This window comes from Vanrija albida (genome assembly GCF_041260175.1).
Source record: "Vanrija albida strain AlHP1 chromosome Unknown contig_7, whole genome shotgun sequence".
Taxonomy (NCBI): domain Eukaryota; kingdom Fungi; phylum Basidiomycota; class Tremellomycetes; order Trichosporonales; family Trichosporonaceae; genus Vanrija; species Vanrija albida.
In genome coordinates, this window is record NW_027191426.1 from 440,128 (window position 1) to 455,161 (window position 15,034).

At 61.3% G+C, this 15,034-nt stretch overlaps 1 protein-coding gene across 1 annotated transcript; it reads left to right on the forward strand.

The window, feature by feature from the left end:
- Positions 1-61: 61 nt before the first annotated feature.
- VPS15 (Serine/threonine-protein kinase) lies at positions 62-6,603 on the forward strand (the record flags this gene model as incomplete). Its single annotated transcript, XM_069357008.1, has 13 exons — positions 62-90; positions 206-265; positions 729-853; positions 1,396-1,516; positions 1,873-1,957; positions 2,005-2,457; positions 2,514-2,778; positions 2,815-3,032; positions 3,096-3,908; positions 3,974-4,113; positions 4,156-4,251; positions 4,366-5,459; positions 5,498-6,603. 13 exons carry the CDS (start codon positions 62-64, stop codon positions 6,601-6,603), a joined length of 4,605 nt encoding a protein of 1,534 aa, XP_069204945.1.
- Between the last annotated feature and the right edge of the window lie 8,431 nt (positions 6,604-15,034).

Sequence of the window (15,034 nt, forward strand, 5' to 3'; positions counted from 1 at the left end):
AGGCCCCACCGACACACCCAGAGCAAACGCTACCCGAGCTCCAAGCGAGCACCGGCCAACGATGGGCAACATCTCCTCGATGGCTCGCGCGTGAGTCGCCTGAGCCTCTGCAGCAGCCCGCACGTCATGGCGAGGGCACCCTATGGACGCACAGGGCCAACAGCTAGCGGATGTGATCCCAGACCCGAAATCTGACGCCCCGTAGCTCGACCGCGCTCGACTCGTACGTCTCCGACCTGGGGACCGACATCTCCTACGAGAAGAGGTGAGTGTCTTGGCGGACCTGCCAAGTGCTGCTGCGCCGATTCCCACTCCACTCGGGACTATCACCGGACATGCCTGTGACGCTGCTCGCGTGAGATGAGCCCCGTGGCCAGAGGACACCCGCCGATGATGGGCGGGGATGGTGCTCCTTCTCCGTCCCCGGCGTGGACGACTGTGCGCGCCGGCTCCATGCTCGCTCGCGCATCGGCGCCAAGTGCTAAGAGAAGCTTCTACGTTCAATGAACGTGGCGCGATGACGACGAGGCGGAGATCTACTCGGCGCCTGGTTCGGATGCCGCACCGGCTCTCGTCGCTCGGCTCCCTCCTCGTTGTCTTCCCTCTACCGTCTTCCTCCGCGGCGCGGATGGTCTGACCTCTCACTGCGCCTGACTTGGAGCTACGACGCCATGCCGCGGCCTGTTGCTTGTGACACCACGCTACGCGTTCAGATGCTGACCTCACAGCCTGTCGTCATCGCGATTCATGAAGACTATCCTGTTGCGGCACAAGAACGGCCCCCTCGTGCTCAAGATCTTCATTAAACCCGACGCCAACATGACGCTGAGAGTCATTCAACGGCGTTTGAAGGGTGAGTTCTGCGCACTCTCGGGCGTGAGGGCAGGTGGAACAGATCTTAGGGTGGTGTATCTCCCCGAGATCTAGGAGTCGGATCCACTTGGCCCGCGCAGTTCTCAGGTTCCGGTGTTTTTGATCAGGAAGAGGGGCTCGTGTGCTGGATTGAGAAGAGGTCCTGGAACCCACGTCGTGGACGAAGACTCCCTCTCTCGTCACCCTCGGCACCCTTGGTGGCGCTTAAGGTGGAGCGATTGCGGGGGGCATGGCGATTGCTGGAGCATGGCGCATTCCGCATCCACCTGACCGCCACTGCCGCCAGTAGAACCGGGGTGGGAGACCTTCATCTCGAGCGTGAACACGACCTGGAGTTTCCGCAAGTTCACGCCCAAAATCGGCGAGAACGGCCAAGTGCGGGCAGCCGGGAATCGCCGTGGCACGGTATGGGGCCGGCGGCTCTTGTACGCAGCTCTTTTGTCAGAGTCTCCCCACGAGTCTCCCCGCCTGTCTTCATCGACAGCTTCATTATCACTAATTAGGACTCAACTAACCTCACAGCTGAGAGAGACGCGCTCGCGCATCTCCCAAATGTCAACACATACGCAAACTTCATCGAGTCGGACAAGGCCGGCTACCTCATCCGCCAATGGGTCGGATCAAGTCTCTACGATCGTCTGAGGTTAGTGCGCCGCTCGGTTCGACCCAGAACCATGACTCCTTCGTACGACCCCCGGCAAGGGGATGACGATGTTGGGTGGCAACACAAATCTTGACCCGAGATTGTTATCCACGATGACGCAGCCTGCGCCGCCGTCGTGCCACCGTCGTCATCCTTGACCGCCGTGTCCTTGCGTCGTACATCTGGCCAGGCTGTGACTCGCACCTGGGCATCCGTCTTCATCTGCGTGTTTCGGCCGCATTCCATTCGAGATGTTTCGGCCGCCGCTGCATCCCATTTGAGACGTCATTTGAGACGTTTCGACTGTTGCCACCATCATTTGAGATGTTTGAGGAATGTCCCTGACCCAAACTCAGCACCCAGCCTTACCTCACCGAGATTGAGAAGAAGTGGATAGCATTTCAGCTCTTGACCTGCCTGCGAGATGCGAGAACAAACAAGGTGAGCACGGCACAATTTTTCCCCGATGTGATGCTTAGAAACGTTAGGTTCCACATGGAGACATCAAGACCGACAACGTGCTCATCACCTCGGACCTAACGGTCTTGGTGACCGACTTCTCGTCGTCATTCAAGCCAACGTACCTGCCACTGGATGATCCGTCCGATTTCGCGTTCTTCTTTGACACATCGGCCCGTCGAACATGCTACATTGCGCCAGAGAGGTTTTACGAAGCCAATTCGAAGATTGCGCAGGACAAGGCAGCGGCCGCAGTGGCTGCAGCCACCTCTGAACCTGGAACAAGCGGCGGAGCCGATTCCTGGGAAAAGCGCGATGGAAAAGTCACCGAAGAAATGGACGTCTTCTCGGCTGGCTGCGTCCTCGCCGAAACCTGGACCGATGGTCGGACAGTCTTCAACCTTTCCGAGCTCTTCGCGTATCGGAATGGCTCCCTTGGCCTGGGAGGAATTCTGGACAACCTGGAGGGCGAGGACGTCAAGGTGAGTAGATCTGCTGTTCTGCCTCATTGCTCGGCTCAACACTGACCCCGAAACAGTCGATGATTGCGTCTATGCTCTCGAGGGAGCCCAGTGAGCGCCCCACGTTCGATCGCATCCTCTCGACGTACCGGGGTACCATCTTCCCTGAGTACTTCTACACCTTCTTGAAGGACTACGCAACAGAACTTGCAGAGCTGCCGGACTCCTCCGAACCGGAGTACCTGCAGAGGGTGTCGACTCTTCCAGGTAGCAAGATTGACCGGATGCTGGAGCAATGGGATTCGATCAGTGTTCACTTGGAAGGAAAAGGGGTGAACGAAAGTGAGTAGTTGAACATGTCAATCAGGCTGACGAAAGACGGCCCAGCCCTCCTTCTCCTCAACATTGTTACGTCGTCAATTCGCAATGCCCTGTCGCCGAGCTCGAGGCTGCATGGCCTCAAGCTGTTCCTCAATCTGTGCCCCTTTTTGATGGACGAGGACAAGGTTGATCGGGTGGTCCCCTTTGTCGTCGAACTCCTGTCAGATGAGGTCCCTATCGTTCGCGCTGAGGCATGTAGGACCCTCGTTATTGTTGTGAGTAGACGGCGCTCACTTCCGTTCCCGACCCACCGACAGAGTGCTGACGCTTCTTTCCAGGTCGAATCGGTGCAGTCGATTTCTCAGCACAACGCGACATTTATTCCAGAGTACCTGCTGCCGCAAACCGGGAACTTGGCAAATGACCCAGACATTTTTGTTCGAGCGACATATGCCCGGGCGTTGGTTCACTTCGCGGACGAAGCTGTCCGCATGTTGGAACTCTGCCAGGCTGCCCAACCGGGTGACGGCGCCGACGGTGTTCAGCCCTTGGGGGATGCAGACTACGACGCGTTGCTCGCAGAAATACAAACCGTCATCGAGAACCAGGCGTCTGTCCTTTTGGTCGACAGCGCTCCTTTCGTCAAGCGGGGCATGCTCTCGACTATTTCGGATTTATGCCTCTTCTTCGGCCGCCAGAAGTCGAGCGAGGTTGTTCTGTCGCACATAATGACCTACCTCAACGACCGCGACTGGCAGCTGCGACTGGCATTTTTTGATGGCATTGTCGCTGTCGGCGCCTTCATTGGCATCCGTGCCATCGACGAGTATGTGCTGCCTCTCATGATGCAGGCGCTCGCCGACCCGGAGGAGGCGGTTGTGGCGCGTGTCATTGGCTCGCTGTCCAGTCTCGCCTCACTGGGACTACTGCCACGGATGCGCCTGTGGGACGTCTTCTTCGTCATCCAAGGGTTCCTCTACCACCCCAACACTTGGATACGACAGGGAGCCGCTGGATTCGTGGCGGCCGCTGCTCGAAACCTTCCCCAATCAGATGTTTGGTGCATTCTGTACCCATCAGTAAGGACGGCCCTGCGGGCGGATGTCCTGACCCTGGACGAAGAGTCTATCCTGAGCGCACTCGTCCCTCCTGTGAGTTTTACGTCACGGCAAACGTTATTTGCAACCCTGCGTTGCCACAAACTTACAGCATTCAGCTATCACGCGCCACATTGCAGCTGGCTAAATCCGCGGCACTTCAGAATTCACCACCGGGATTCTGGTCGGCCCCACCCTCCGGTTCGACTGCGAAGGCGTCGTTGACCAAGTCTGCCACCAGCAAAGGGGGGAATGAGTTGTACGTGGCAATCGGAGACTAGACTAGCTCACGCGCCACTAGTCCACAGCTCAAGGACAAGGGCATCAGCCCTAAGGATGAGAAGAAAATCGTGGCCCTTCGCGACCTCATTTCCAAGCAGGCTCATGCCAGTCGAGCGTACGTGTACCCGTGTGACTACATCACCACTTGCCCACCTCGCTGTTTTGCTCCCACCGATGAAACCACCGGCGGCGACTTTCTGCCACTTGCCGAATTTGACTGACGTCGCAGTCGCGAAGGATCTGATGTCCCTGTTCTCCCGGAATCGAAGTTGACGACGGGGAAATCAATATCGCTCATCGAGCTCGGTGTAACACCACAAACGGTGTTCATCTCGCCTCGCACGGTTGGCGTCGTCGATGCGAGGCTCGACTTGAAGCGCTTGCGACCAGACCTAGCGGGCGACACACCATCACGTCGCACCTCGTTCGCTTCTCGGAGCGCGCGCGGTGCTGCCGGGGACGGAGCCAACCCCTTGGAGGAAGTGAGAAAGCGGCTGGCGTCACTGGAACCGCCAAGCCGCGCCTCGACCGAACGTGGCGAACGCCCCGATGTGGCGCTCACAGGAAGCCCTTCCGAGTCAGCCATTTCATCCACCGTGGACCCCGCACCCCCACCTGGTGGCAGACACCGGCTTGGTTCAAAGGCCGCCCCAGCCGTCGCAGCAGTAACGACGACCGCAGTAGGCACAACGACCATTCACGACGAGCCTGCCCAGACTGTGGCTGTACCTGCTGCGATTTCTGGGCGAAGCACCCCCATCTCTTCGACACCGGTGCGAGGACCTCTGGCTCCGTATGCGAGTACCTACGAAGGCGCCGACCCTGGCGTTCGCGCCTTCCTCGAGCAGGTCGACTTGGAAAATTATCGCGAGCCACTCCTCGACTTTGGGCCACGAGTTGTGGCCTCGCACCGCAAGCGCGGTGCGCGGGCTGCGTCGTCGTCCCCGAAGCAGGTCACTATGATCGCGCATCTGCCCCAGCACACTGGTGCAGTGACGGCGATCGTGACTTCGCCCGACGAGGTGTTCTTTGCGACTGCCAGTGAGGACAGCAGCATTTTGATCTGGGATATTGCTCGCCTCGAACGGACCGTCGCGGCAAGACCGCGACTCACGTATCGGATGGACGCACCAGTCCGGAGCATGTGCCGAATTGACGAGACGCATTGTCTGGCTGCTGCCGCCGAGGATGGCAGCCTGTCTATTCTCCGCGTCCATGTCGCTGCCACTGGCTCATCTGCAAAATACAAGAGCGTCGAAGTTATTCGCACGTGGAGGACGAGCGAGACCGATGGCTATGTGATGCACGTGTCGCATCTTCACGGTGAGTTATGTTTGGGTAATGAACGCTGACCCACTCAGAATCATCCCTTCTCATTGTGACGTCAACCGGTATGGTCGGTGTTCTGGATATGCGCACGATGGAGCTGCGCACCAAGCTGTATCAGCCTCAAGAACTTGGCCCTGTCAGCGCCGTGTATCCGTCCCAGCATTGGCTGGTTGTCGGCACCGTCACGGGTGCGCTGAGTCTCTGGGACCTTCGATTCGGCCTGCTCCTTAAATCCTGGTCGGCGTCTGGCGGCGTCACCTCACTTGCGCTGCACCCCAACCAAGGTCGAGGGCGATGGGTCATGGCCTCGATCGACCGAACCGGCAACGCCAGTCATGACACGACAGCCATTGGAGGTGCAAGCAGCTCTGACGGGAGCGGTGGCGGGCCCCTGGTTGAGACGTATGACATTGAAACTGGCCGCCTTGTCGAGTCGTACGAAGTCCGAACAACACGGCCCAGCTCTCGCGCTCCTGCCCGCGAGCAGGCTGATGTTTTGAGCACCAAGTCGGAGCTCATTGCAGAACTTGCCGGGGGCCGTGGGGGAGTCCCGACCATCACGTTCGACAGCAACGACATCACCTCGGTCCAGTCCGTTCTGGTCGGACAAGGATTTGCCTCGTTGACGGGGCCAAGCGCGCACCGCGAGTCTGCCGAGAGCGGCGTTAGTGGCGGAGGTGCCTCTGGCAGTGCCTCTGGCAGTGCCTCTGAACGCTCTGGCCCGTCTGGTGGCCAGCGACCGGGCTGGATGGTGACGGCGGGAGACGACCGTGTGATCCGTTACTGGGACCTCTCGCGGCCCAGCGACGGGTTTGTCATTTGTGGCTCTCAGCGTGAGAAGGACGTCGGCTTCAAGGCTAGTCCGACGCCGGCAGGTTCTAGCACACCGCAGCTGTTCTACACACTTGCCAACTCGAAGACGACGCCTAGTGGGCTAGCATCATCGCCAGATGTTCCTGGCCCTGGTGTTCCTCGGAGCGCCCACGCTGCCAACCAACAACGACAGCCACTGCGACCTCATTACGACTCGGTGTGCGCGCTCGGTGTTGTCGAAACTCCGTTCTCGAGCTGCATTGTGAGCGCCGACCGGAGCGGCGTAATCAAGGTTTGGCGAATGGAAGGCGGCCAGGCCCGTTAGCAGGCCGCCACTGTGTAGTGTATGTGGCCAAGGCTATTATGCCGGCAAGTTGTGCGGCCAAGTAGAGGCGGGGGCGTTCTATGAAATGCATACGGGCGTGCTAGAGGATTGCCGAAGAGTGTGCCGAGGTCGGCGCGGCGGCGCGTGGAGCGCGACGAGCAGTTAGTCGAGCTGGGCTGGCGTCTGGTAGCCTGGTGGCCTGGTGGTAACTGGTAACCCGTCACGCTACTGCCATTTTTCATTTTGGTCGCTGGTGCCATGTCTCACAAGTGGATTAAAGAGGTATTAAGGCCCGGAACGTGGACTAAGCGACGGCGGGGAGGGGAGGGGAGCAGGCGAGGGGAGCAGGCTAGCAGGCAGAGCAGTCAGCGGGCGCCGCTACTGCAGTCGTCGTCGTCGTGGTCGTGGGCCTCCTCGTCGGGGGGACACAGGGCCGCCTCGGAGCCAGGAAAGTGGAGATTGGTGCTTGCTGCAGCTTGACGACCCGACGTTGATCGGACAATCAACCAGGGGTAGGTGGTCGCTCGGCTCGGCTCGGTCACCTGACGCGGGGGGGCAGCATTCCGCCGCACAATGTGGCCGATGCGACCAAGGTGAGGGGTAGGCGAGGGGGTGCGTACTCGTGTCAGGAGGCGACGAGGACACGGGGCCAGGCGGTGCGTCCTGCCAAGCCCACCCGTGCCAGCGGTGTCGGCCTCGAGGGCGGGCGGAGGGGGATGGTAGGCGGCCAAGTCGGCGTTCGGCGCGGCGCGTTCGGCACGCCCCGGCCAGCTGGCGAGCTCGTCGGCGTCGGCGGCATCGACCTCGGGGGCTGTTCGGCTTGGGCACCCCAACTTGGGCACGTAGGCTTGGCAGGCCGTCCCGCAAAAGGGGGAGGTGGTCGTTCGAGGGGGTGGTGTTGCGGGCGGGGGGAGGGGACAGCGGCAGGCAGCAGCATCAGGCGTTAGAGTTTCCGGCGTGATCTCACTCTTGCGAATGCACCGTGCCCATGCGGGGCCGCTCGCGGAATGCATGCAGCCAGCCAGCAGACAGAGTAAGCGAGCCGAGCCGTAGATCTCGTCTCGAGCGGCGCTGGTTCCATTGGAAGATGGGTGCGGCATGTCGCTGGCAGCGCGACAGGAGGGATCAGGCAAAAATCAACGACTTGAGTAGGCGAGCGGGGTGAGGTGTCACACACACACCCACACGCGCGAGTACGACTCGGGGCGCTTGTTTCAGCTGTCGCGCTGTCGCGCTGTCCCAGTCCGCCGGAAACGTGGAAATGCCGGGCGGGCGGTTGCGTGTCGTCCGACTCTGTAGACAGGCGGCGTGCTCTCCTCCGGTAAGATCGGAGCTGAGCCTGGGTGAGCCAGCCAGCCCGATCGCACCGCGCCGCTGCACCATGCTGCGCCGCCCACGTGTTGTTGCATGCCTGCTGGGCACTGACGATGCCAAGGTCTGCATGTCCTTGCTGCGCGCTGCGCGCTGCGTGTCCTCTTCTCCTGTCGCCCCGCTCCTCGCCCGCGGGTAGCAGCAGCACGACACGCATCGCCGGCCCAGAACGACGCAGGGTCGCAAAGGCCCCTATCTTGTTCGGTGGACGCCGCCTGATGCCGTTGCCCTTCGGCACGACAGCCACGGCTCTACCAAGACCAAAATGTTGTATACACCGCCGTCTGCCGGTCGTGCCATGATGCCATGCTACACCACTCGTGGATCCCGCGATTCTGCCCACCAGCAAACGTCAGTCTGGCCAAGCCCCTGCTGCGCCGCCGTGAGACATGCACGTTGCGTTGCTCCCCTCGCCCTCGCCCTCGCCCTCGCCACTGCCGCTGCCGCTGCCGCTCCCCTGATTCACTACTGCCCGTCGCGTTGCGACGCAAGGGGGCCGACCGACCCGCTGTTGCCGTCGGCCCGCCAGCCGCCACAGCTCGGCTCGAGAAAAGTACACAAGACTTGCATGCAGTGAGGGAGGTGGTTGTGCCGTCAGTCGATGCCGCGTGGGTTCGCAAATTTGGTCCCATCTGGCGGCCTGGCGGCGGGGTCCCCGTGCCTTGGGCCCACGGTTACTGTTGGTACGCGTACCTATTACGACACCGAGATGCCTGATTGGGAGGCGGCGACGTGGGACGGGCGGACGGGCGAGCGACGTCTAATAGCACATGGTAGCGATCTACAGTAGGCGGGGTATAGAATCTGATTGATGCAGGTTGTCGACTTCATCTCGGCAGCCGACAACAAAGAGTCCAGATTGTTTTTTGTTGCAGTGTTGGTACAGGCGAACAGCGAGAACGAGACATTGGATTCCTCGCCACCATGCTATCACGAGGGCACAACGACGTAACCAGGTCCTAGAGCGGCCCTGCACCGTGTGACAATGACGCCGGCAGACGGACGACGACACGCACGCGTCGTCCTTCGACCAAGTCCGTCGTCCGTGCGGCGCACTCGCATGCTATTCCGGTTCCTGTCTTGACCAAAAAAGAGAGCGAAAAGTTTAAGTGACCTTGCCACCTCGATTAATTAAGCAGCCTTGCGAGGCTGGGCAGCGTGGGCGACGGAGACGAGCGGCCAGCGCCCGCTCCTGTAGATGCACCATGTGGTGGTCCTTGGCGACCGCTGCCGACAAGTCCGGGTGATGACGACGACCGTATCGGCGCCCGTGCGTCGTCCTGCTGCAAGGTGCGCGGTGGCAACAGATCGGGGGGCGAGAGCGGCGGCGGTGCTTCACCCGTATGGTTCAGAGGTCGATCGATCATGTGGATGCTCAGAGAACGTGGTAGACTCGACATGCGAGGCGGTGCGACGCCCGCCGAGCCCCCCGCGGTCCGCGAAGACGACGACGACCCCGATGGACCGACTGGTGTCAAGGGCGGTGGCGACAGTGTGGTCACTCGGGCAGGGCTTGAACCCGGAGGCACAGCGTTGCTCCGTCCCATTTGCCACAGGTGACGGGACCCGCGTGCCTCGTCGTATGCGTACCTCTGTCCATACTCAAAGTCTGGAGCCTCCGATCTCGGACCGTGGACACGCGGTGGCGAATGTTGTCTTGGACGCGGCGCCGTAGGAGCAGAGGAAGACGACGGCTGACCTCCGCCGCCACCGCCACCAAACCGCGACTGTCGTAACAGCGGAGACGGAGATCGAGAGGACCGTAAAGCCGGCGGATTATTGACCATGCGGCCAGAAGGTGCGAGGCCACCATGCCCACCGGTCGTGTACGGACCAGCTGGGTACGGGCGGCTCTGCACGTTGGCCGAGTGAGATCGGGGCCGCGCCTGGCCAAGGCCAAGCATTGGACGATGCGCACCCCAGTCGGCCGGCGCCGTAGCCCTCCGGTCGGGCTGCTGCTGAGGGTGGCGAGAAGACTGCGAAAAGTGAGGGTCACTGCTGGGACTTTGCCCAGGATGCTGAGAGTATGGGTCGTAGAGCGGCTCGACAGGAGAGCGATGCTGTTGGGTATGGCTTGGTCGGGTAGCGTCTAGGCGAGAATACTGGGGAGCCAAGGGTGGTGGACCGCTCGTGAACGGCGAGGGAGACGTGCGTTCAGACCGCACTGTTGCCAGAGGTTGAAGCGTAGGGTATGAAGATGATGAAGGATGCGAGGAAGGATGCCCAAGATGATGAGACCGTGGAGGATATGGGTATGATGGACCTTGTTGACGGGGGTCGAACGGCGACGTCTCGGCGCGATGCCTGGCCGAGGACGCAGAGGGGCCCGTCTCGTTGTACACGCTCCAGCCTGACGAAGAGACGGAGGCTTGACCGCCACCTCCCCAGGAGGACAGACCGTCTGAGGCGGCCGGCGGGCTGCGGCTGGAAGGGCCAGTCGACTCGTCGCCGGGCCCATCCTCTCCTCCAGCATCCTCGCCCGTCTCCCTCTCTCGCCGCCTCTTTTGTCGTTGATTCTGTCCATACTGTCAGTGAAACGATCAGAGGATACCACACTAGCATACCTGAAACCAAACCTGAACTTGACGAGGGGTCAACCCAATTTCGGCCGCGAGGCCTTCGCGTTCAGCGGTCGCTGGAAAGATGGTCTGACCCGAGTCAACACGGGCAAACAGCACGGTAACCTACTTGGTCCCAAAGCCTGTTGAGAGCTGTCCACTGCATTCGAGTCATCAAAACTCGAGTGCGGCGTGCACGAGGGGGCGACTGACTCTGACCAGCAGGTTCAGACGCGGCTTGCTGCGAGGAGCGGTCGTCGGGCGCGTTGCGCCGGCCAGCGGGTTCATCACCCGCTGGGCGGTCGCGCGTGTGTTGTGAGCCCGACATGCCTTCCAAGGCAAACTCTCCCGAGTTGCTCGTCGACTGCGATGCGTTGGATGTTCGTGAAGGTTGAGAGTCGGTTGAATCTTTCCGATGCATTGTTTGATCGTCTGTGGCTGAAGTTTCATGAGTGGCGAGCTGGCGGTGGGTCGGCGGCACCGAGTCTGGCATGTCGGTCGTTTTGGCGAAGGGGACCCTAGGTGCTTCTGCTTGATGGTGCCGGACAGGAATCGCCATTACTTTAGGAAGAGACCTTGGATCAGGTCCTTGCCAGGTTTTGGGTTTTGTCACCTGGCCTCCTTCATTCGTCTTTACATAAGGCTCCAGAGGCGGCGGGCGAAGAGGAGGAAGGGTGGCACGCGGCGGCACACGAGGGGGCGGTTGGCAGTCGTACCGGCTAGGGCCAGCGTGGCCAGGAATGATGTCGGTACGTAGGGTTGGAGGGAGAGTACGTGTGTGAGGTGGGTGGTGCAATGGCAGCGGCGGCGGTGGTGGTAGGTGTTGAGGGGAGTGTTGAAGTATGTGCGACAGATGACCAGAGGGGGGCTGACGAGGAGGAGGGTTGTCCATGTTGGGCGTGATGCGCGCGGGGGGGTCGGGGTAGGGGCTCCTGGGCTCTTGCTCCCTGAAGCGCCGAGATCGGGGAGCCACCGCCTGGTGGCCTGGTGGTCTGCTGGCAGATGCAAGTGTGGTTGGCCGTGGGTGGGACCTTGGCCGACTTTAGCCCAAGCTAGACTCTTGGAGCTGCCGATCAGCCGTAGCCGGCCGTGTTGTCGCCGGCGGCTCGGGCCGCGCACCTAGGAGATCCTTGTTCAGGATAAGGTCTCAAACCCCTACCCTTGGGTGGGGAGCACGCAAGTGCTGGGCACGCGTGTAGTTGCGGGTATGCGTGGGTGTGTGTCCACGAGCGCGGAGGTTGTATGTATCCAAAGTTGACGACGTGACTGATCGGCAACGTTGGGCTACTGTGTCCGTTAGCGGAGGGGGCGGAGGGCGGCGTCGGCCACATGCGCAACCCACCAACAACCGAAGCGGAGAAGGTTCAAGTTTGAGGCGTCGATGCTCCAATGTCTAGCCGCCGGGTGCCGTGGCTTGAATGTAGTCTGTTTGTAGGGTTAGGGATAGGGATCGTATACAAACGGTGACTCTCGCGTGAGGTAGTGGGCGTGCAGCAAGGTCCAGACACTTGGAAGCATGTGGGCAACAGCGAGGGGTACATTTGCCAAGGCATGTGCACCCATGTCGCTCTTGTCCTCGGGCCCTGCAGCCCCTCGTCCCAGGGCCCAAAACATGCGCGTGAGTTTGTGGTTTGCGATGTGGGGTCGCGCGGGAGCGCCACATCAGGCTCTACCACAACATGGCAAAATCTGGGCACCGGCGTTCGGCAGACGGCAGGCGGCGAGCTTTGACTTTGGCTCGCACCACACCGCCGCCGCCGCCGCGATACGTTGTTGCGATTAAGCCGCGGGCATGAAACCCGTGCGGCATCCAACAGATTGTGTTACCACACCTGGCACATTTTTTAAACGATTCGGTTCCCGGTTTCCCTCCCTCGCGCCCCGCGCACTCTCGTTTCACCCTCGTCGGAAGAGCCAAAAGGCTTACTCACTCAAACTTTTTTACCCACACTGTTGGTGTTGGTCGCAGGCGCAGGCGGCCCACGTCGTACGCGGTGAATGGAGTACGAGCCCCTATGGCTGAGGGCGTACGAGCCGAGAGTGTAAAGGATTCGTGCGTCTGGGCCTTCAAGTCAGCGGTCTGAACGTACAGATGAGGGAGGGGAGTCGGATGCATGCCGTAAAGCCAGGGGGACTACCAAAGCGGAACGTTAGGGACCAGCGTCTCGGCCCAAACGTTTGGCCGACGCCACTCACCCTTCGAGAACAGCAAAACTGCAACAAGGCTTGCCCTGAGCAGAGAGCGCAGGCAGGGGTGGGCGGGCGCTGACCAAGGGCGACTCGGAATGACGTCGCGCGTCGTAGCGCCAGCCGTACCTGGCCTGGTCGGGGCAAGTGGTTTTTGGCCTTTTGGGCAGACCTCGTTGGGCCAGCGCGAAACTGAGGAATGCTAGATGCCGCCAGGAGCGCACCCGTTGACGTGGAAACTGAGGGCTCGATAGACCCAGAAACGACGTAAACTTGAGCACGGCACGACAGCGGCGGCCTGGTAGGTTGACGGGAACCCGGCTTTTTATGAACCCAGGGGTAGAGTATGTGCTGCTGCTGTTGTGACAGCCACCGTGTTTGTGTTTGCCAGTGCCGACGGACTTGTGAGAGCACGTAGCAGTTGCGTGGATGTCGAGAGGAGGCGGATCGACTGTTTGGATCAGTTTGCTGCGTGCTCTCCGCTGAAGCCCGAGAAACCTCCTGCGGGCCACGCGCGCCCCTAAGGTCAACGGCAGCAGGATGCAGGAAGCTGGCTCACCTGAAAAAGGTGGCCCGGGTGCCTAGCGTGGCAACCTACCCAAGGAGAGAAACTGAATCTGCTGGGCCATGGTTGCATCAGCTCCGAAACGATTCCCCCTTGCAAGGTTGACGGTAATCTGCGGCAGACAAGCGAATGTTACAGCATGGCTTGTCGTCATTGCCTTGCAGGGTTGGGCAACACCCGACAAACCGACGAGCACAACATCCTGCGACGACTGGTGCCGCAGAGCCGATTGACTCGGGCACCTGCAGCGGCTGCATGTGGGTGGCTTGGCCGCGTGCCTGCCTGCATTCGCCAGACCAGGTAGAATCCAGCAGTACGCACTTACCAGGGTTGCGCGTTGTTGCAGGGAACCACCAGTCCTGTGACGGAAGACACCAACCTTGCTTTGGATTGTTCGTCGCACGCTATTGTACCAGGCGTATACCTATGGGCGGGCCGCGGGTCAGCTTGTTCTGCAACATTTTGTGTCTCCTCGATACAGTCCGACGCCTGGCCTCGACAACGGTGCCGCATCAACGCCGGCGTAGAGTACTCACCAGGAACGCCGGCGACGGGATGGGCGTCTGTCTCGAATCCGCGCCTGCGCGACTTGGTCGGAGCACGGCGTGACTACCTGGGTTGGTGCATTGGTGAGCGATGGGGTCTTTGCGACACGACAGCCTCCCAGCCTCCCAGCCACCGCCACGCCGCGTGCGCGGGCGTTACTCGAGGCGCCTCCGACAGCCCAGCCCCAGGCGGGTTCTCGCCCCCGGCCGGGCGGTGGCCCCGGTGGCTCGCTGCCGGACCGATAGACTGGGGACACTTTGGCGTGGTTCCACCATTCCTCCGGCGCTACGCGCTACGCCCGAGCACTCGCGTGCACACCCACACGCACTCGTGCAGTCTTTTGGCGCGCCGAAGCCACCGGGCAAGGTCATCGGGCAGATTAATAACCTCCACCACTGACTGGCACGGCCGGCGGAGGCCTTTGGGCACGCACGGACCAGGCGGCTGAAGGGTTCGTCGCCGCGGCGCCGCCTTCCCCCGCCTCCGCCGCCTATGGTTACACCAGTGCCCGGGGCCGCTGGTATCCGCTCACCTCGTGTCAACCTGAGACGTCCTGAGACGGGGTCCTGATCCAACGGGACTTGGACCCCGTTCCAGCAGAAAATGACGAGAAGACGCGACTCACGGTTCTTGAGATCTGACCACCGAATAAGGCCAGCGCGGAGGCGCGGAGGCGTGCGGAATACGCGCGATAGCCCAGAAAGGCAAGAGATACGAATCCGAGTTGGAGAGGAGGTCGGTCGACGTGGAGAGCGAGGAGGTGTTTGTGGGATGCGTGCAAGTGCAAGTTGAGTGAAGCGTCAAAGGGGAGGTCGTGGACGAAAGGAGGTTGAGCGGAGTCTGTGGAAGCGGGGCGGGGAGGAGGAAGGCGAGACCAGCGGCGACGCTGAGCGCAAGGGAGGGCGACAGAAGAGGAGCGAGGAGCAAGAGCAGCGAGGCAAGAGGCACAGCAAGAGGAAGGACGCCGCGGATCGGCGGTCGGTCGTGTGTCGCTGTTGTCGTCGCTGTCGTCGTCGTCGCCGTCGTCGTTGTGTCTCGCGTGCAGCCTTAATGAAGAGAGGAGTAACAGCGAAGAACACTGATGCCCATCCGTCGAGTCGCTACTCGCCGCTCCGCCCCTCCCAGCCGCCCGTCCCCCGCCCATCGGCCGCCGCCGATGCTCGCTCGCTCACTCCTCGCCTCGTCCTCGCCGCCCCCCGTCAGT